The 22,357-nt window shown below is 36.7% G+C and overlaps 2 protein-coding genes across 2 annotated transcripts in view; one reads left to right on the forward strand and one right to left on the reverse strand.

Annotated features, from left to right (window-relative positions):
• The window catches only part of LOC137398482 (TBC1 domain family member 13-like), a 29,868-nt gene extending 15,415 nt beyond the window's left edge, over positions 1 to 14,453 (reverse strand). Inside the window, exons 1-6 of the mRNA XM_068084600.1 lie at positions 14,311 to 14,453; positions 12,522 to 12,595; positions 12,098 to 12,282; positions 11,868 to 11,950; positions 9,987 to 10,146; positions 8,418 to 8,555 (exon numbers count right to left, since the gene is read on the reverse strand). Coding sequence (XP_067940701.1) covers positions 8,418 to 8,555; positions 9,987 to 10,146; positions 11,868 to 11,950; positions 12,098 to 12,282; positions 12,522 to 12,595; positions 14,311 to 14,330 — 660 coding nt within the window. The 5' untranslated portion in view covers positions 14,331 to 14,453. The remainder of the gene's footprint in view (positions 1 to 8,417; positions 8,556 to 9,986; positions 10,147 to 11,867; positions 11,951 to 12,097; positions 12,283 to 12,521; positions 12,596 to 14,310) is intronic.
• Positions 14,454 to 14,643: 190 nt separating this feature from the next.
• The window catches only part of LOC137398521 (WD repeat-containing protein 46-like), a 114,681-nt gene continuing 106,967 nt past the window's right edge, over positions 14,644 to 22,357 (forward strand). Inside the window, exon 1 of the mRNA XM_068084640.1 lies at positions 14,644 to 14,782. The gene's annotated coding sequence lies outside the window, so the exon portion shown is untranslated. The remainder of the gene's footprint in view (positions 14,783 to 22,357) is intronic.

The raw sequence follows: 22,357 nt of genomic DNA on the forward strand, positions 1-22,357 counted from the left end.
AAATCGGTCTACGCCTCAAACAGTACACAGTAAACAGTTCTACTATCTGTCGCACGGCTTTATTGGCGTTTCGTAGGTCGGCCGAAACTATCAATAAACCAAGCTGTTCAAGCGTTTTGTGGCGATTTGTGGCAAGACTTTATCGTTCTATTCTCTGTCGCTCGGCGTTTCAATTTCCGGTCTTAACTTTTATTAAACGAAGCTGTTGTTTCTGCACAGAAGCAATTAAATAGAGTATTAAATTAGAGAAATGGTTTATTGCACACTCCAGAGACAACTGATTTGATAACAGAAAACCCAAGTATTTATATGTTTGGTCATAAAAAAGCTTTGTAAAAAGCTACAAGCATTATTAATAGCTATAATGAGACAGTACTATATAACATTGGCTTGTATAAAGCTTTACCTAAAAAGCATAATGTTTGTTGGCAAAGTACCAATAATACTTGGCACTTGCATGACACCTCCTCACTAAGCTAAAGGTTCTTTCTGGTTCTCTTAGACCTTCGGGGTTTGTCTCTGCTATACTCATCTCCATCAGGTAGACGAGGGTTGCGTGGTCTTCTTCTAGACGGAGGTTGCTCTGTTACAGTTGTAGGGGCTGGTAGTTGCAGTTTTGTCTCCTCTGTTATATCAGGTTTATCTCCAGGGTCTTGATCTTCTTCTGTTGAGTATCTTGGTCTGAGTTGTTCAACATGTCTTCTCCAAGTAGGTCCCTTTGGTACCACTTTGACATTGAGACTACGAGTTCCATATATCTTAGTAACAATGGCTGGAACCCATCTAGGTTGTCTGTTGCGTCTAGGTCCATGATACAAGGCATAGCATGGTGCTCCAAGATTGTAGCTGTGTATCTTGCTAACTGTCTTTTCTGCCGATCGGTTGACTTCTCTGGATTGATGAAACTGTGCTATGTGTGCGGGTGATGGCAATAGGGTGTCAATCTTGCATCTCATCTGTCTTCCATTCAGCAGCTGACTGGGAGAGTATCCTGTAGGAAGTGGTGTCCTTCTATAGTGCATCAGGAACTGTTGTAGTGCAGATTTAGGTGAGAGTGACGATTTTTTCATGGCTTGTTTGAAGGATTGTACTAGTCTTTCAGCTGCGCCATTTGTAGCTGGATGGTAGGGTGCTCCAGTGAGGTGAACAATGCTTCTCTCTTGACACCACTGCTGAAACTCTCCTGAGGTGAAGCTGGTAGCATTGTCAGTGACTATGGTGTGAGGGTATCCAAAGTGTGCGAATATCTCCTCTAAGATGTCTGTGGTAGCTCTGGTAGAAGTAGATGACGTCCTGTGTATGCATGGATACTTTGAGTAGGCATCTATCATCACTAGCCATTGGCTGCCCATGAAGTTCACTGCATGATCTAAGTGAAGACGACTCCATGGCTTCTCAGGTAGCATCCAGGGATGTATAGGATACTTCTGTGGAAGCTTCTGGTGTTCAGCACAGGCAGTGCACTGTCGGCTTGTCTCCTCTATATCAGAGTCAATGCGAGGCCAATAGACAGCAGTTCGAGCTAGCTTCTTCATTCTTTCCATTCCAAAGTGTCCAAGGTGAAGGATGTTTAATACTTCCTGTTGTAACTTGACAGGAATGACTACTCTGTTGCCATATAGATGACAACCTTCAGTGATAGAAAGTGAATCTGAGATCTTGTGGAAGAGTGACAGCTGAGTCTCCTTCATCTCTTTGTTACCAGGCCATCCTTCTGCTGTGTAGCGCATTACTGTGGCTAGTGTTGGGTCTTTCTTTGTCTCCTTTGCTAGAACATTGTAGTCTGTAGAGTTGAGCTGTTGTCCAATAGTGTGAATAGTGCATACTGTATCAACATCATCCTCATCTTCTCTTGCATCAAACTCTTTATCAGGTCCAACTGGCAGTCTTGAGAGGACATCTGCATTTTGATGATGCTGGGTAGATCTGTATTCTATGGTGTAGTCATACTGATTTAGTACCAGTGCCCATCTTGCTAGTCTGTTGGCTGCTAGAGCTGGAACTCCTTTGGTAGGTCCTAGAAGTGTGAGAAGAGGTCTGTGGTCAGTTACCAAGATAAACCGTCGACCATACAGGTACTGGTGATACTTCTTTAGAGAGCAAATATGATTGAGAGAGCTTCTTTTTGTATTTGTCCATATTTCCTCTGTGTGCTGGTCAGTGTTTTTGAAACATTGGCTATTGGTCTCTCACTTCCATCAGGATAACGATGAAATAGTACAGCTCCCAGTCCAGTTTCTGAAGCATCACATGAGATTCTAATGTCAAGATCTGGGTTGAAGTGTGCTAAGACACTATCAGTTGATAGCATATCTTTCAGTTTGTTGAAGCTCTTTTCTTGTTCAGTGCCCCACTTCCAGGTCTCTCCTTTGCGTGTCAGTTTGTGCAATGGTCCTGTGAGTTGTGACAGATTGGGTATGAACTTGCTGTAGAATTGTGTAGCTCCTAAGAAAGATCTTAGCTGAGTTAAGTCTGTTGGGACTGGCATCTGTTGTACTGCATCTGCCTTCTTTCCTTTAGTGATTCCCTTTGAAGTGAGTTTGTGTCCCAGATACTCTACTGTAGGTTGGGCAAAACAGCACTTGTCTTTTCTACATCTGAGCCCTCTTTTTTCTAATCTTTGAAGAAGTCGACGTAAGTTTTGTAGATGGCTCTCTGCATTGGCTCCACTCACTAGTATATCATCTAGGTATACTGCTACTCCTGGGAGGTCTTGTGTCAGTTGCTCCATGATTTCTTGAAAATACCCTGGTGCTGAGCTTATGCCAACGGGCAACCTCTTCTGTAGTAGTACTCCTCGGTGAGTTGATAGTGCTAGTCGTCGTTGACTTTCTGGTGCCAACAATATTTGATTGTAGGCATCTGCTAAATCAATCTTTGTGTAGCAATAGCCTCCACCTAGTTTTCTGATTAGATCTTCTGGTAGTGGGATAGGTTTCCTATGTGTTTCTAGCTGATTATTGATAGTCTTGGAGTAGTCTCCACATACTCTGATCTTCCCTGCAGCTTGACCTGTTGTAGATTTGCGTACAGGTACAACTGGTGTTCCATACTGGTTGAATTGAGTTGGTTCCCATATGCCTTTAGCTACACCTGCTTCGTATGCTTGGTTGAGCTCTTCTGTCAAGGCAATAGGAACTGGTCTGGGTCGGCAGAAGACTGGCTTTGTTGAAGGTTTGAAGTTTATCTCTAGTTCAAAGTTCTTGAGACATCCTAGCTCGTCTTTGAATATTTCTGGAAATTCTTTGCACATCTCCTTACACTTGATTTGTAACCTCCCATCTGGCTGGTTCTCTGTGATTGTTGATACAAGGTTCTGTTGTAGCTTGTCATCAATAGAGATGCCTAGTTGCTGTATAGCAGTTCTTCCTAGTAGGTTGAGATCTTGTACAGCACTAATCACAAATGGTAGTCTGACTTCTTTCTGTGCATCCAATTGGGCAGTTAGCTCACATCTGCCAAGCGTCTCTATGAGAAGTCCTGAGGCTGATTTGTAGTTAACTGTAGTAGGTTTTAGGTTTGGCTTTCCTAGATTCTCCCATATTGATTTACAGATGAAGTTGTCACATGCTCCAGTGTCCAGTTCAAGTGTGAAGTTGTCTCCCTCCAGTTTGATGTTTTCAGCAAGTTTCACCATCTTGGTTGATGTGCATTCTATCATCTTTACTGGTTTTTCTGCTGCAGATGATTTCTTTTTCTTGCATGCTCTTTCTATGTGACCTTGTTTAGAACAAAAGTTGCAGGTGGCTGCTTTGAATCTGCAGTCATCCGCTGTATGGTTAGTTCGGTCACATCTGTAGCATAGCTTTCCTTCCTTCTGCTTGTCAGGTGTAGAGTTGTTTTTCTGGATTGGTTTGTATCTTGATTTCTGTTGAGCAACCTTGTTGACTTTAGACGAGTTTCCATAAACTGTCTCTTTGGCAACTTTAGCTGCTTCTTCTGTTTCCTGTGCTACCTGTATAGCTTTGTTGAAGTTGAGTTCATTGTCCTTGACCTTGAAGAGAGATTTGAGAACTGCTTCATTGTTTACAGAGCAGATAAATCTTGTTCTGAGAGCCTCACCTAATGGATCTGTAATGTCTATGAAGGCACATGTAGTTGCATCTTGACGAATTCTGGCAGCCAACTCTTGAATAGTTTCTCCAGGTTTCCTCTGCATGTCACTCCAATACTTGTAACGCTCTCTAACAATGAAGCGCTTAGGGTCATACTGGTCTTTGAGAAATTCCAGTATTTCATCCATGTTGAGGTCGTTGATCTGCTTGGGTGTTGAAAGCTGAGCTGCCATATTACTAAGCTGCTTGTAGAGTGTAGGCTGTTGGTTGGTGAGAAAAGTGCCAGCAATCTTGTCTTGATGAATAGAATTTGCTGCAATGAATGTGTTGAATCTGTCTATGTAATCTGTTAGTAGCTCTGCTGTTGGGTCAAAACCTGGGAAGGCTGGAACAGCGGTTGCAGCTGTTTCTTGTTTCCGTTGTAGGTTTTGTAGTAGTAGCTCCATCAGTTTCTTATTCTCCTCCATTCTTTCATCTTGCTGACGTCTGTATTCCTCTTGTTGCTGCTTGAACTCCTCATGCTGCTGTTGTCTATGCTCTTCTTGCTGCTTTCTCTGCTCCTCTTGCTGCTGTCTCTGGTCCTCCTGCTGCTTCTGCATTAGCTTGATCAGGTCTGCTACTTCTGCCATTGTAGTGGTGCAATTTTGAACAGTTACTCTTGTAATAAACTAGAACTCTTTGTATCGATTTTATCAATGATAAAATCTGAACAAAACTCTTTGTAACTGTTCAAAAGAGAAATCCTTGTCGCCAATTAGCTTCTGTTATGTTTCTGCACAGAAGCAATTAAATAGAGTATCAAATTAGAGAAATGGTTTATTGCACACTCCAGAGACAACTGATTTGATAACAGAAAACCCAAGTATTTATATGTTTGGTCATAGAAAAGCTTTGTAAAAAGCTACAAGCATTATTAATAGCTATAATGAGACAGTACTATATAATATTAGCTTGTATAAAGCTTTAGCTAAAAAGCATAATGTTTGTTGGCAAAGTACCAATAATACTTGGCACATGCATGACAGAAGCTTTTCAAGGGTTTTGTGACGATTTTCGTTACAATAAATCTTTTAATTTATGTATAATCCGATCAGATGGGTTAGTTTTAGGAATTTGCGGTAACTTTTCAAAGGCTTGGTAACATATTTAAATAGGTTTATATGCGTTTTGTATCATTATTATACTTAAACGACTTTACTGAAAAATAGTTAAATTTGTTGATAGGATTTCGTTGCAAGGGTTTGGTGACAGCCGTTAACGGATAATTTTTCCGGAGTTGTGTGCACATGTGCATTTATCATAATTCTCCCAATCAATCGTTTCAATCTTGTTTGGTCGTGGGACAAAAGTTTAATTAGGCAAAAGTGTGAGTTACACAATATTTCTTATTATATGACAGATTATGTTATGCAGTAGTTTAGTGTACGATATTCAACTACATTGTTTTCTCATTTAGGTGATGCAGTTGCTGTTAAGATAAAACATAGTAATTGAAGCACTTTCATCGTCTCATGTGTATACCGGTATGACCTAACACGCTGTTTCCTCGTGAAATGAAAAATTTCAGTATATCGAGACCTGCAATTTCATATGCAGAGAATTATTAAAAGTAGATTTCAAAATTGACCTTTACTGCTCTAGCAACTCAAAAGAGCGAAACAAAACCCTCATAAATTCACTCGTGTTTAACTCTGATGATTATCTGGTGTTACTCCTAATACCAATACTTTCTCTACCCTTATAGATCAAGCTTACACAACAATTCCCCAAAATTGCTGTCATCTAAGAATTCACCTTATATCCTTGAATGACCAATATTTGATCTCAGTAGCAACAACATAGAAAGTCGCATGCCAAAGCAGAAGCTCAAGTACCCAATGTCATATGTGGACTATTCATCTTTCACTGCTCAAGACATTAGCAATGTGTTCACAAGTATGCCTTGAAACAACCTTCTCATACACAAAGATGTCAATGCTTGAGAACATAAATTTGACTTACTTGGCCTGATCACAAAGATGGTTTGCAAATGGAAATGACAAGTGAAACCCTACCTCCGTAGATAGAGGAGAAAATGCAATCATATATCAAAGAAATTGATCAAAGTGTGATGGAGACTGGCTATCTTATACGTTGAAAAGGAATCGTGCCACAAACTTATGCATTCAAAGAACAAGAACTACACAAATGATATCCTCATAAAATCAAAACCAGGAGATGCAAGACAGATAAGTTATGATTTCTGCATGAAGCTGGAGAAAGACCATAACAGTCTTTCTAGAATATCAACGGAAAATTTAATCAAGTTGCATCAAAACTGCTCGGTACTTTCCAACAGGTGTTATGAGAGCCTTGCAACTAACACAGATTATGTGCTAGAAATGTTTCCTACATGTAGGTTCACACCTAACAGAAGTTTCAGATATCTTTACTCCATATCTAATAGTACATCAAGTAGCCCAGACGACATGTCTGCAAGAATGTTAAAAGCTACTTTCCTTTACATTAACCATGTTATTACAGACATGTCCAACAGAATCGTAATAGGTAAGATATTTCCAGATTGCAAAATATTAATAAAGGTTCTGCCTATATTCAAATGAGGAAAATGTGTAGATCTTTACAACTATCGTCTTACACCTATAGTGTCGATTTTATCAAAGATATTTGAGAAACATTTAAATGAATGCCTCCAGAATTATCTGCAGGACTTCAAGCAGCTTCATCACCTACAATCCAGTGTCAGATGCGGTCATACATGAATAGTGATGTAGTTGGATCAGTAATATCTCCATCTGCTCAAAGACGAAATCGACGTGATTCTACTCCTATGATATTTGCTGACGTTAAAAAATCTTTAGATTGTTTCAACCATGATATTCTAATTCTGAAACTAAAGGTGATTGGACTTGCAGACTCTCCAGTAAAATTACTTGCTTCTTTCCTATTAGACGGAGAACAATTTGTAAGTGTTAGGGACATTCAATCCAGTATTTTGCCTATCTCAGTTGGAGTACCACAAGGCTCAATTCTTGCTACTCCAATCTTTTAAATATCCTTAAATAACTTGCTTACAATGTCCTTGATGATTTAATGAAACTGTTTTCGTCCAAATCAATAATAACATCACCTTGCCAAAACAAGTGAGCGATTCTGACTTGAAAAAATTTCTTCAATGGCGAAGCACCAAATGTATCAAGAAAATAAAAATGCACAAGTCAGCTTTTGTTAATTAGTCATTTCAACATGGATACTGTATCCTTCAATTTACATGTGGGGATAACATTCCTCCAGAAAGATCTACAAAACTACTTGGCTTCATCATAAGCAATAATCTAGCATGGTCCAAACATATGGAATCTACTACCGGTTACACTGCATAAAATTGTAAATGTTAATTCTTTCAAAAATGAACTGAAGCACTACCTCAGACAACCAGACTAGACTAAACCAACTAGACAGACTTCTGCTGACTCTACTTTCAGGTTCCGCGCCTTGATTAGCCTTGCTATTGCGCACAGGGACCTCATCATCACCTTCCCTAAAGTGACATTTTTTTTCTATTTCTCTTGTCCTTTTACACTGTGAGAAACACTCTTCATATTATTTTTTGTAGTTATATTGTAGATGAAAATAAACAAACAAACAAATATTGATTGGTCCAAACATATTGATTGTTTGCAACAAGTTTTCATCAAACCTGTTTCTTGCGAAGCAATGAAGATCTTTCACAAACAGGAATATGTCATCGTTGTTTTACTTTTAATTTGTGCATTGTCATCCGATTACCAGCATTGATATATATTTCCTCATCGTAGCATATCGACAGCGGAAAAGGTTACTGCTATTACAGATATCTATACTAAGACTGTGTACTACAAATCACATATTCCAGCTTACCAAAATTCCAACCATCATATCACAAAGTCTATTACGAACATATTGCTGAAAATCTTATACTAAACTTGCTCATTTCCATATTTTTGTTTCATGTTTTAAAATCCTACATAAACTGTGAAAATTATTAATACTTATCCTTTCATGCGTATGACAAACATCGTCTTCTATTTCATGACACTAACATACTACATCCACACATCGTTTACTTCAGTTTATCAATTTTCTGTTACTACAACCTTCAATTCACAACCACAACACTATTAGATTACCAATTTTTACAACACTTCGGTTCAACTCATTCAATAATTTCTAATTTCTGTCTTTTCCTTCATCTTTCTTTTGGAATGTTACAAACAACATCATGTTATTGATTATTAGCAATGCCTTGTGATATCTCTTAACCAGAAGTTAGACAATGACTCGTGTTATTCAACAAACAAGCGTGTCTAAAGGTGCCCTAACCTGAACGTATTGAATTCCCGGATTCAGCTTTGCATAGATAAAGAGCATCCGCTCAACAACCTCCCAATGAGCTTCCTCTCCCTCTCCCAGCGTGTGAAACTCATTGCTACTGTTACCACGACGCCGTGTACAGTGCATCTAAAATACATTTTACAAAGAAAGTGCATTCAATGAATGTAGTGCAAAAGAACACACGGCAAACCAACTGCTTGGCACAAACAGATTATATTAAAGTTAAAACAACTCTCGTTCCCAATAACAGGAAAGAGGAAGAGTAAAAAGTGAACTGGAAAAATATAAACCATGTGACTCGGGTCAAAAGACGAACATCCTATCAATAACACAGAAACCTGTGAAATGAGAGAAAATTGGGTATTAGCCAACTTCATGCAGACCAGCTAAATGTCTCTGAAACTTTTTAGATGAATCTAAAACAAGGATGAACTATCTATATATATATATATTTCTCAAAGTTTGTCGTCTGTTTTCTGTCGTCTGTCCTTCGGTATGTCCACCTATAGCTAATAAAAATTAAAATCTTGGAATTAAAATTTCGTGTCCTGATGAATTTGAACTCACAGAGATTGCATCCGCAAGTTCTTTTCAACCACAAGCTTTACAACTGAGTTATGAAAGGCATATTGATCTAACAGATTATCATATACCATATGCGCATGCTCACACTATATGACGTATTTTTTGAAACTTTATGAATTCTATCAACTCCATGAAACATGATGCTTCTTTTGCGTTTCTGTGAACTTCTATTTCCGGTTTTTTGAAAGGTTCAATTGCTAAATCGCGGTGAAGGTCAATACTTTTCATGCGGACAATTGTATTATCTCGAGTAAGAATAGCCTCTACATTCTCTCACCGTTTGGTCAGACAAAAACAGTCCACTATCTCATTTTTACATTTGTACCAGTATCGAAAAGTACCAGTACCGTTGCATTCAAAGTTTAGATGGATATCTTTTGATGGAACAGTAACCTTTTTATACACACAACTTCTATGCAAGAATTGTTTTTTTTAATATTAATTCAACATATTCAGAATTTTCATTTTGTCTTCTCAGTTTGTATTAACTGTACCATTGCCGAATCATCTCTCATTGTAATCGTATAGCAAAACAGACTCAATTTAGCTATTACTTGCTAATTATTTTAAATTTGCATTTAAACCCTTTTAGTTGTTTTTTTTTCTTTTAAATTTTTTTGACCCGCAAGAAATGTTTTCCTCATGATATGAAGTTTGAAGGTTAAAATGTTGTTATATGTTTACTACAAATAAATTTTCTGTCCAAAGACTTTTATTACCCGGACACCACTGGGTAGTACAGCTAGTTCTAAATATAAACGAATAAGCTAGAGGTATCTTCAAATCATTTGCTGATATTGCAATCACGCCAGTGAGGAAACCCAGAAAACTGGTTATAATTTCATTAAATGGCTATCGTCATCATCAAAAAGAATATAAAATATGACAATACATAGATGCATCATCGCGAGTAAAAAGCGTTAGCTAAAATATTAAGTGAATATTAAAAATATTCTGTGACTAAACACAGACCTTGGTGATACCGTGGCGGTCTCTTGAGACAGTGTGTGATTCAAGGAATGTGTTCTCTACCCTTTTTCTCAAATTCTCAAGCCCATTGACAGACTGAGTAAGGCGGAGGCAGGGATATTCAGTGGCACTTTGAAAGAATACCAAGTCCGGATAGAGACGCCTGCCGACATTAAAGATAGCAACTGAGTAGAAAGTCAATTAAACAGTGTGAAAAGCTAAAAAGTCTGGAATAGTTAAACTCTGACATTTCAAGAGAGTAAATACTAAGAGTTCTTGACTCAAAACATGCTGCTCTTTGCACAGTGGCACAATTATGAATTATGACACAAATGTGAAATGCGATGATAAATTTACTCAAATTCACATTTTTGTAATCAATAAAACAAGTGCAGGTCTGTGAAGAGCTATGTGGCTTCAGAGGAATTCTATGATATTTTTGTTTTTGTGAAAACTAAACTTTCTAACCGATCTGCCTTCACATTTAGGCATATATGAAACTGTGATCTCATCACGGCTCAATCATCTTGGAATCTCATAAACACTAATTTAAAATTTATGAAGAAGAAGAGAACATGTGGGCCGCTGACAAGCAATTACATTCATTTACAGCCTTTTTGAATAAGCATACCTGCACAAAGCGAACACATTAAACAGGATTAATAGCAAAATTACAACATGTAAAACTGATAGTGCAAAGGAGTGCTTCACGAGCTGGCATGATATAGAGGAATTTCGTCACATATTAGAAACTAACCGTACAATATGCTAATAGTAGCAGAGAATATCATGTTGGTATAACAACTCATCTCAAAATATTTAAGGTTGATAGAAGTCAGCATAGACTAGTAGGTTGCACTGTTCTATGAAACATGTTTTGGGTTGAGGGAAAAATGTTTAAAAATTATTTTATGAGATTATTTACAAAGGTGATAAAAGTGCTATTTTTGACTTTTTACGAGCAAGGCCTATATGAACTATAGCTCTGACAGTTTCATGTGGTCAACCGACAGCATTTCGATGCAAAGAGGAAAAATATAATCAAATATTAGTATCAGACAAAAGATTGGTTGTACGATGACCATTGAATAAATAAGGTGCATCAGTTTCTTAAAAGAGTTTATTTTTTAAGTCAAAGCTTAGGATTGTTTTATTTATTCAAAATAATCTCTACTCAATGACACATTCTTCTTTTATTCAAGATGTGATTGCGACAAATCTTAGTTGATTTTAATAGAACTTTTCGATTTTTTTCTATCAGTTGAGATAGAAATTCTATGTTTGCTGTTCTAGGTGATCACATTGTCAAGATATAAAAACGCTCAGAAAAAAAGATGTGCCCAGACTTGCCTGATGCATAGGCTATAGTGAAACAGCCTGCCTCTATATCTCGTATTCACATTGGCTATTGCGACATAAAAGGCTTTATTGGCATATATTTTATTTTGTATTTGCTCATGATTTCTAGAATAAAATCTTAAATTTAGCTTCAGATACATTCTTGCTAAAATGGTTTTTCACATAAAATTTCACAATTCTCTTGTAATGTTCACATGGTTCACACTCTAAAGCTACCAAAAACTTAATAATTAATCTCCATTCAAATCAGGAGCATGTGTCTTGGCTGGCCATTTTGGAAAACCTCAAAAAGGATCACATAACCACATAATCTCCAAGAAAAATTGTATGAGTCACCGGTACAGATTACATGAACTTTAAAAACTTAGGCTACTTATAAATATTAGAGCTCCTTTATAGATTCACTGTATTGATTGAATTGCCCTCATATTAAAACGTTTTCATATCACCATCCTGGATGAAATGAATGACATATATATGTCTACAAACAGCGCAAAAGGCAAAGAGACCACCGAAAAAGAGTACCTGCAGTCTTTGTCAATCTGCAATAACATCTCATTGTCCTTGAAGTATTGGCTCCATTGACTGTCCGGGTTAGGGTTCAGTGGCTGCCAATAAAGAGGCATTCTAGCAAGATTTGAGAAACAGATGGCAATACACAAACAGGTATGACATACATGGCAAAATGTGCATAAAATGGAGTAAAACAACGCAAGGCAAAATATGTATTATATGGTGAATAACTGCTTGCTCACATGGTCCGAAACAGAATCTTCCATCTTCACTTCTGAGCCAGGTTTGATTATCATTTCCTCGATGAAGCTCTTATAGGCTCTTCTCTGTTTGTTTAATGCATCATCCCACTCAGTTTTCTTCTGGGGCAAGTAGTATAACATAAGTTTCCAAGACAGCGAACGCATGCCCTTTACATCAGGACACCCTACATAAAACAAGGCTGACTATGGGCAGACCAAATTTTTGTACACGCAACGCAATACTTTATCTCGATGTCCGTATTGTACCATCAACAGTTGTTTTGCCTAAACAGTTGTTCTTGCATTTCCTAGTGCGGTACAAAAAATAGAAACATAAAATGGAGTTTATCATACTTTTTAAAAATTTCATACATGTTCATAAGGCGTGAAATAAAGCAATACGATCCTATTGAAAAGCTAATACCTTGAAAGCATTTCTTTGAGAGCTCCGTGTAATCTATGACATCAGCGTTTAAAAGGTCTTCAAAGTCGCTGAGTCTGAAAAAGACAAACTTCTTTATAATTAAAAGTTGAGAAACCCCTTCAAATATCGGCAACGAAAAATAATATAAACCAGCTATAGAATAAGCTGGTTTTAATATGAATGCCATAAAAATCAACCAGAATGTCTTTCACAGCTAACAATGGATTAACTAAAACCTATCCCTTAGCATTTAACAAGCTTGTGTTTCCTCCCGACTCTGGATATATGGTGAAAGGGTGTTGTGAATCTTTTAAAAGGGCAGCCACCACTTATTTTTACCAAATGTACAGTAGGCGCTCCTATAACGTTATCCTTCCATAATGTAAATTCCAGACAACGTAACAAAATAATATGAAGTTTTTGTTTCTGCTTCATAAAAAATACTATGTAACGCAAAGTGCCAAGTCGGGCGAGTTCTCGAATTAGATTTGAACGTTAATCTATCTTGCCGTAAATGCGAAATGATATGAGTACAGCATTATGACTATTATATAAATATATACCATATTTGCAACAATATAATTCGTCATGATAGATCATCAGATGTATCGATAAAACACATCCTAGGACAGAAAAAATGGTTAGCTGCATATTATTCATAAATATAAAGGCGACTGACTGGTACAGGTATTACAGCGTCGGTCAACCAATCCGAATGTCATGAGTTGGAGTATTGTCAAAAGCTCTCTTTTATCCTAACCTTGATTCCTGGATACAGATACACAATGAACAGGTAGTACCACTTATTTGTAAAATATTTTGTTGCTTTGCTTTTTGTAGATGTATAAAACATCTGTTATTAGTTTTAGTTTGAAGAGTACACATGCTGTTTAGAAAAATTAGCAAATCGTAAACGAACATCAAAATATGTGCTTCCCATCAACTTTTTGTAGAATTACCGTAACCATGATCTATAAAACCGGTGAGAATGATCATAACAAAGAAAAAAGTTGTTGATGTAAATTAATAATGCTGCAGTTACGGTACAGCCCACAAATTAAAAAAGTCAAATAAAGTTTTTTCATCTTTGTATGCCTAAATAAATGAGTAAAGATGTTGGAACGGATTAGGCAATTTACATGTATTTTACTGTTTTTATAACGTAAAATTCATATAACGTAAACATCCATGGATTGCATTCTATATTTTTATTTTTGCGTTTTGTAGATGTGCCTAGAAGAGTTTGAGCGTTAATAATTTACATAACTAAAAGAACTACAATAGTTATACTTTGACAAGTCCGTCCCTGATGCATAGCATTGTTATATATATATGAGCAATCTTTATTGTAGTAATCAATAGTCATATTTTATGACTATTGATTACAGATTTGATGCAGATATTCACATTAAATGTAAATCATCCGCTTAATGTCTTAGACCACAGACTGTTTCGATATATATATATATATATCAACTAATTTCTTTCATCAACAGTTTTTCATATGTCGTCTATGCTATGTGTTCAACTGCGTTAAAGCATGTACAATGTATTTAGGCCTTACGATATTATTAGTTGTGCAACGTAGCATCTAATGCTGATGTAGGTTGTGCTTTAAACCATATATTTTTGCTTGTTATAACAGACATGTAACATCTCTCCTCTTAAAAACAGTTACCAGACCACTCAAACAGAAAAAAAACTAACGAGTTTATTAGCTATCAATGGAAATAGCCCAAGGTATGACGAAACGAAAATTCCAGAATGATGCATATTTATGAACTTTCACCTTTTGTTGTGAGCTTCCATAGCAAAAAAACTGAATTGTTAGCTGCAGCATTTACATAATTAGCCAGAAACGACGCATGTTGTCAAAAAGTCATTGTGGAAATTTGTTTTCTGAAGGGCGAATCTACAAAACGTGATAATAACGGAGCTAAGCCGGAAGTACAAAAATTGGCTTTAATCTTAAAAAAACTTTTTAACAAACATAACATAGCGTAGGTTTTAAATTTAAATAAACAAAAACATGATACTATAAAAAATTAAAAATAAAAATAAAAATTGTTTTGTTGTACTTGAGGCCATAATGAGAATCTCAGTTCGCAGAAAGCGCGTGTTGATGAGCTCACCACGTGCTATCGTCATATCGCACCGTTCGTTTGGATTGCTGTATGTTGTAACGTAAATTCAAGATGAGGTGCTAATCTTAACGTTTGTGGCTAATTATTGTGCGAATCCAAATACAATTTGTTTTACATGTAAGTAATACAGCTTACATTTCCTTAAAGTGGTTACGTAAGCGATGGGTCATCGACGCCTTTTTGGTAGAACCAAAGTTTCTGAAAAAGCTCTACAGCCTGCCTAGTTTGATCAGCGCTGTAGGAGCAGCGTTTGAATTTGCAAAGGATTCGGTACCTATTATCAGAGATTGTTAGAAATAAATTATTTTTGCTGCTTGATATTTTGTATTAATGCTATCTTACCTCAGATCTTACCTCAGATAATTTAGAACACTTTTATGATAAAGTTTTATGCGGTAGCCAACGGTCACAAGCCTGGTATTTATGACAATTGGAACTTAGCTGAAAAGCAAGTCTACCGCTATAGTGGACAGTGCTTCAAAGGCTTTTCTACTTTAGCTAAAGCCGAGGAATTTATGCTAGCCAAATCAAAAATTAACCCTCCTGCCTACTACATTAAGGACGATTCTATTCTCAATCTCAACTCTACAATGAACAGCTTCAGCTTAACAGATAGTCCCACTACTACAAAATTTACTGATGCTAACTCCTGTAGTAACTGCTCAAAGCTGGAAAAGGTCATCAGTCAGCTGACAGATAGAATCTGTAAAGTAGAAAATCAGCTGCCACCACGAAACAATATTCTACCGTCATCTACGTTTACAAAACTAGAAGAGCTTGAAGCCAAAATAACCTCTTTAACATTTCAACTAACTGGGATAAAAAAACCAAATCAAACTTATGCCAATGTTTGCACCACGCAAAACGAACATCCGAATCATAACACTCACACACAACCATTTGCACTCCAATATCCGCTAATCAACAGGAATACTAATAGCAATAGAAATCCTGTAGTAAACTCTACAACTGTCCCTGCTACTACTACATCTCAAACCAGCAGAAACAAAGCTAGTCAACTCAAATCAAGTAAAACATCTAAAGTATTTCAACCTGAAAATTGTATTGTCATAAGTCCCAGTGAAGAAAAAAATCGACAAAAATCTGTTCAAACACACCAATCAAGACACGATACGGCGTACGTTATCTGTTAACCATGGTCCTCTGATAATAGACATGGTCAACAGATACAAATTTCACTCGTCCAATCCGAGATTTATAGTACAACTTGATTCTGCAGAGATAGCAGCTAAGATCACCAGAGACTGGAAAACCGATAGTTTTGGTGGCTCTGTTATTAGAATGACTATCGACCCCAAAGACTCATTGGAACATATTGGTATGGTAAAAAATGTTCCTAGGGATATACCTGACTCAGAAATATTTGATGCTATACAAAATAAATATTCCGGTGCCTCATTTTCTAGGCTTTTCAAAGACCAGCAACCACTACGTACACTGAAAATAACTTTCAAAGATGAACTACAACTAAAACAAGCAGTAAAAAATAGCCTATTACTTTCCAACTTAAACATGATCTTCAGAGTAGAGCATCTCTATGCCAACACAAACCTCAATAGACACAACAATGTTCGTTAAATTGGTCGGATTACCCATCGCTCACATAAACATACGAGGACTTCTTAACAAAATGGATGATGTAAGATATCTAATCAATAAATACAATTTTAAGATTTTTCATATTTCTGAAACACTGTTAAGCAACTCAATAAGTAGTAATTTGTTATATATTCCTGATTATGTAATACAGCGTAGAGATAGAATAGGTAGGCAGGGTGGTGGTGTTTTGACCTATGTTCACTCATCTATTGACTTCATCTCGCTACCTGATCTTGATAACATTCTCTCTGAATCTATTACTATTAAAATCTCTCAACCATACTCGAAACCATTTCTCACCTCAGTTGTTTACCGGCCTCCCAATTCTCCTGGTACATGGTCAGACACATTTGAAAATTATATAGCAAATTGTAAAGACATCTGTCATGAACTTATCATCTTAGGTGACCTTAATATAAATCTAAATGCTCCCAATATCAAATGGAATAATATTTTAAAACAACTAGCTCTGGTTCAGTTAGTCAAACAAAACACTCGAGTCCAAAAAAAATCTCAATCACTTATTGACCACATATACACAACAAAACCAGATAACGTTCATCAATCAGGTGTACTCAAAACTGGTATGAGTGATCATTATCTAATCTTTGCATCTCGTAAGTTGGGCATCTCAACTACAGGACCTAAAACACGTCAAAGACTAACTTACTTTGACTGGAAAAGCTTCTCAATACAAGCTTTTCAAAAAGAATTAAAAGAAGCTGACTGGCTAACTCTTTACCAATCACCTTCCGTTGAGACTATGCTTAACTCATTTACTTCTAAACTAAACTCGATTATCTTGCATCACTTAAAAACCAAGACCAGATTTGTCAAGTCCTCAACTCTTCCTCCCTGGTTGGACAGTGAAATTCTGAAAAATATGGAAAAGAGAGATAAACTTAAAAGTCAGCAGTTATGGAACGAATATAAAACACAGAGAAATTACACAACAAATCTAATACGTAAAAAGAAGAAACTTTATATTTCTAACCTAATTTCAGAGTCAAATGATAAGCAAACCAAGAAGCTGTGGCAAGTTATGCGCAACGCTAACAAAAACAACACTAATCCAGATATGTCATCAGAAACTGATACCCCGGAACGCTCATTGGGTAATGCATTTAACAAACATTTTGGCAACGTTTCTGGAAATTTAAGTATCGAAAACGAACGCAGTTGGACTCCTAAATCGCATAGCTATTCACATGCTTCAGATACTATTTCACCTATACATACAACCGACGTAGTAAACATACTGCATCATATCCATTCAAACAAAGCTACAGGTATTGACAATATCTCAATTCGAATTCTTCGCATATCACTGCCATTCATAATCATCCCACTCACAGATATCATTAATAGAGCTATTAAGGAAGTAACTTTCCCTGAACTATGGAAAACTGCTATAGTTACCCCACTACACAAGGGTGGAGATAAAAACAATTTATCTAATTATAGACCCATATCTGTGCTTCCTATACTTTCTAAAATTTATGAAAGGCATATACTTACCGCGCTTCAAATACACTTAGATAGTAACAAAACTATAAGCAGCTCACAGTCAGGATTTAGAAAAAACCACTCCTGCATCACTACCATTCATCATCTTTACTCCACTTGGTCAAACATGGTCAAAAACAAAAATACTTTAGTCATTATTTTTCTTGACTTTCAAAAAGCTTTTGACATGGTTAATCATAATATACTTATTGCAAAATTAGCAAACATAGGAATAGCTGGTAAATTTCTTGACACCATCAGGTCATATTTGAATGGACGGCGCCAATGCGTAAAGATAAAAAATAACTGCTCAGATGCTCTTCCTATAGCTACTGGCGTTCCACAAGGTTCAATTCTTGCACCCACACTGTTTCAAATTTTTATAAATGATCTACTTGAATTACCACTCCACAGCACACCTCATGCTTATGCTGACGATACCTCATTCTCTATATCCGAAACTAACCCTTCTTGCCTCCAATCTAAAATAAATTCAGACCTAAGACTTATCCAACAATGGTGTGTGGCAAATCAGATGCCTCTTAACATTTCAAAATCTCACTATGTCTTAGTAAATCCACCATTGAATTTCCCTCTGACGATTTCAATATTTGACAGTACCCTAACAAGACAATCTACTTCTAAACTACTTGGCTTCATCATCAACGACTCTTTATCATGGCTAGACCACATCTCATTCATTTCAAATAAAATATCATCTAACCTACGTTTATTTTATAACATTCGTCATCTTATGAACTTTGATACTGCCAGACTATATTACTATAATTTTATCCATTCCTATCTTATATATGGCCTGCATGTGTTTTACCCTACAACACCTGTAAAATATACCAACACACTATTTATTTTACAAAAAAAAGCTTTACGACTTATATGCAAAAACCTAAACATACCCCATAAAAACCATCACTTACCATCTACCAACTTAATAACAAGCACTACCGGTGTTCTTCCCTTACCTAAGCTATCACATTACTTCACCTGCCTCGCTGCTCATTCAATACTCCACGATAACTGCCCTAAATATCTCAGCTATAGCTTTCAAACCGTAAACCATAGTCATAAAACCAGAAACAGATTCAAATTACCTAGTGCCATAAACCACAACAAACTCAACAGTAACCTGCTAAATTCATTTAATAATCTCTGCACTCATTTAAGAACTCTTCCTCTGCAATCTTTTAAAACAAAACTCAAACTACACCTACTATCCTCTGGCCAATAATACCATTCACCATATAGCCTTACCTATTTTAACCATTTCATATTACACTTTGTTTTCATGTCTAGAAAACTTGTCATATATTTGTATAGGCTACTATTTTCACTGAGATATCATTTGTCCACTTTTTGTTTAAACAATACTCATATCAATCCTCAAGCTTGTGTTCTACATATTTTATGCATTCAGTTCTAATATTATTATATTAGTTAGACTATTCACTAGTTTTTTAGTTAAACTATAGTTTCTTAGCGGTCCTTTTTATTTTTTTGTTGGACACCGCTTTTTAGTTAGTTTACTTGCCGTGGTACCTTGTGGAAAACATATTGTAAAATATGACTATTGATTACCACAATAAATATTGCTCATAATAATAACACTCTAAAAACTACCTAGTGGTATAAGGGGTTTGAGTGCCTCATTGCTGATAGATTTGGTTATGAATACTTTATGTACTATCAATATTCCAGCATTTAGCTGTTTTAATTACAACATTTATTTGAAATCATTCATTTTAGGATTTGGGCATCATGAGATTACTGCCCTATTTTTAGGTCTCGGATACTTCTGGGTAGAAAGCTGTTGTAGTACAACTGTTTAGAGGCATATATTGAGGGAGGTTCTCTTCTCTCCGCAGATCTTGTGTGCATTGTAGTTAAAGTTTTATTGTTTGTTATTTCGTCATATGCTGATGATAGTATTTTGTGTCATTCCACGTTTGAAAGAATTCTCATCAGGAGAGAAATTCTGTGGGTTTTTCTTCTATGTTCAAGGGACTGTAGTCCCAAATCATTCCTTCCCTCTGTTACACCATGGCGACTTTTTATTCCTTTGATAAATCTTATAGCCTTGTTTTGAACAAGTTCCAGTCTGTGACAAGATGCTTTGTCTGCAGGGTCCCAGAGGACATCTGCGTACTCTAATATGGGACGGCACAGACTTAGGTAGGCAAGAAGCTTGGCACGTTGAGGTGCTTGATGTAAGGTGTATTTAATAGAGCCAAGTGTTCGACTTGCTGAGGCTATTTTAGAGGCTATATGATTTGAAAATTTCAAGTCAGACTGTATAGTAACCCCAAGATATTTAATTTCTTGCACGCAGTTGAGTAGGTTTCCTCCAATAGTATAAGATGGTAGCTGTTGTAGTCTGCTATTAAAAACAACTTCACATTTTGTGATGTTAAATGGCATCATATTTTCAGTTGACCATTTGTGGAGAGCATCAATGTTTGTCCGAAATTTCTCTATGTCTTGGTTATTATTAACAGTGGAGTATAGTAGTGTGTCGTCGGCATATAAGCTCACATTACAGGTGACACATTGGGGTAAGTCGTTAAGATACACCAAAAAGAGTGTTGGTCCAAGAACCGAACCTTGAGGTACTCCTGATGTAACTGGTAGCTCATCTGATACCGTGTTTTTTATTGCCATTCTTTGGGATCTGTTAGTTAGAAAGTCCTGTATCCAGTTAACAATGGCAGGATCTAAATCTTTGATTTGACGTAGTTTGTTGAGTAAAAGCTGGTGTGGAACTTTATCAGGCCTTTTGAAAGTCCAGGATCACTGCATGAATAGTTTTTGAGTTTTCAGTGGCCTTGACAAGTTCATGGTACGTTGCACATAACTGTGTCTCACATGACAGTCCTTTCCTAAGCCATGTTGCCTGTTATAAAGTACAGAGTCAAGTTTCTTATTTAAATAATGTAGGACTATGTGTTCCATCATCTTTCCAGGAACGCTTGTAAGTGATATGGGTCTGTAGTTGGAAGCCAGATCCTTTGGCCCCTTTTTATGGATAGGAGTTATGATCGCACATTTCCACATGGAAGGTAATTTTCCGTTGTTGAGAGATGCTTGAAATATGTATTTAAGGCACAGTGCAGTTAACGCAGGATAAACTAACAATTCACATTTACGAATGCCATCAGAACCAGGTGACTTATTGTTTTTAAGATCATAGATAAGTTTCTCTATCCCTTCAGCATTTATTTCTATAGAACTGGTTGTCCACACTATTGTAGATAATTCGTTAGCATTTTCACCCTGACAAAATAGTTGATGGAAGTAGGAGTTTAGCAGCTCAGCACATTGGTTGCTGTCAGAAGTAGTGTTGCCATCTTCTTATCTAAGGGTAATAACTGGGTGTTGCTCTTTCTTTTTCGTACGCAAATATTTGTAAAAGGGTTTGCTGTTTCCTTTGGATAAAGGTTTACACACCTTTTCAACAATAAACTTCTTCATTGTCTTGAACGTTCTCTGATTAGCTCTTCTTTGCTGCCTATATTTGTCTAAGTGAAATGGGTCACCACTGTTTTTGTATTGTCGGTACATTTTACGCTGTTTACTGATAAGCTTCTTTGAGCGATTGTTAAACCAAAGAGGCTGGTCAGGTTGAGGTAGGTATATGTTCTTAGTTGGAACAGAAGCCTCAATTGCTTTTCTGAAATTTGTTGTAAAGATGGACCACATAGCTTCAACATCAGTCATAGAAGTGAGTTCTGTTTCGACTTTGCTCATACGTGAATGGCTTTTGTTTGTTTGTTTCCTTTCGAGGTTACATTTGTTGGCACAATAGTTTTTATTCGTAGTTCAGCTGTAATGATGGAGTGATCACTCAATCCCGGTGTTATAACTTCAGTAGAGGTGACCAGGCTTGTATTGTTTATGCAGACAAGGTCTAAAGTGCTGCCAAGTATATGTGTGGGTTCAGTAATAAGTTGTCACGTCGTGGAAAGAGAGGACATCTAGGAACGCTTGATGTAGATTCCGATAAGGTGTTGAGGGAACTGTTCGATTCATTTTCCAATCTATATGGGGAAGATTCATATCTCCTACTAGCAAGATGCCTACTACCAAGATTGCCTGGATGTCGAGTTTGAATAGTGTTCAGAATATGTTCTACCGTACAGGATGAATTTATTCGCGGAGTTATATTTCGCGAGAATTGTCTTTTCATGCATATTCGCAGATGAATTTATTCGCGGCTGAAAACTGCCACTCTCTAGGAAAAATTAACTCTATTACGTCTAGCAATAGAGTTAACCTTACGCATGCGCGCGTTTCGTGTTCTATTTAACTTACAACTATGAGTGGATCTTACTAAGCTATAAATTATTTGTTGCGTTCAGAGGTTTTCACGAATATTCACAGATTTGGAGGCCTTTGATGAACCAACAATTTGTGGTAAGTAATGAGTTTTTCACATTTACTAAATTAGTTGAATCTTTGGTTCTTCGTTAAAACGCAATATTCACGTTTTCCATCAATGATTGCAAGGGTGGTGTATGTCATTCTTAAAAGATCACCAATTATTCAGGGAGG

This window comes from Watersipora subatra, chromosome 6 (assembly GCF_963576615.1).
Source record: "Watersipora subatra chromosome 6, tzWatSuba1.1, whole genome shotgun sequence".
NCBI classification, from domain to species: Eukaryota; Metazoa; Bryozoa; class Gymnolaemata; order Cheilostomatida; family Watersiporidae; genus Watersipora; species Watersipora subatra.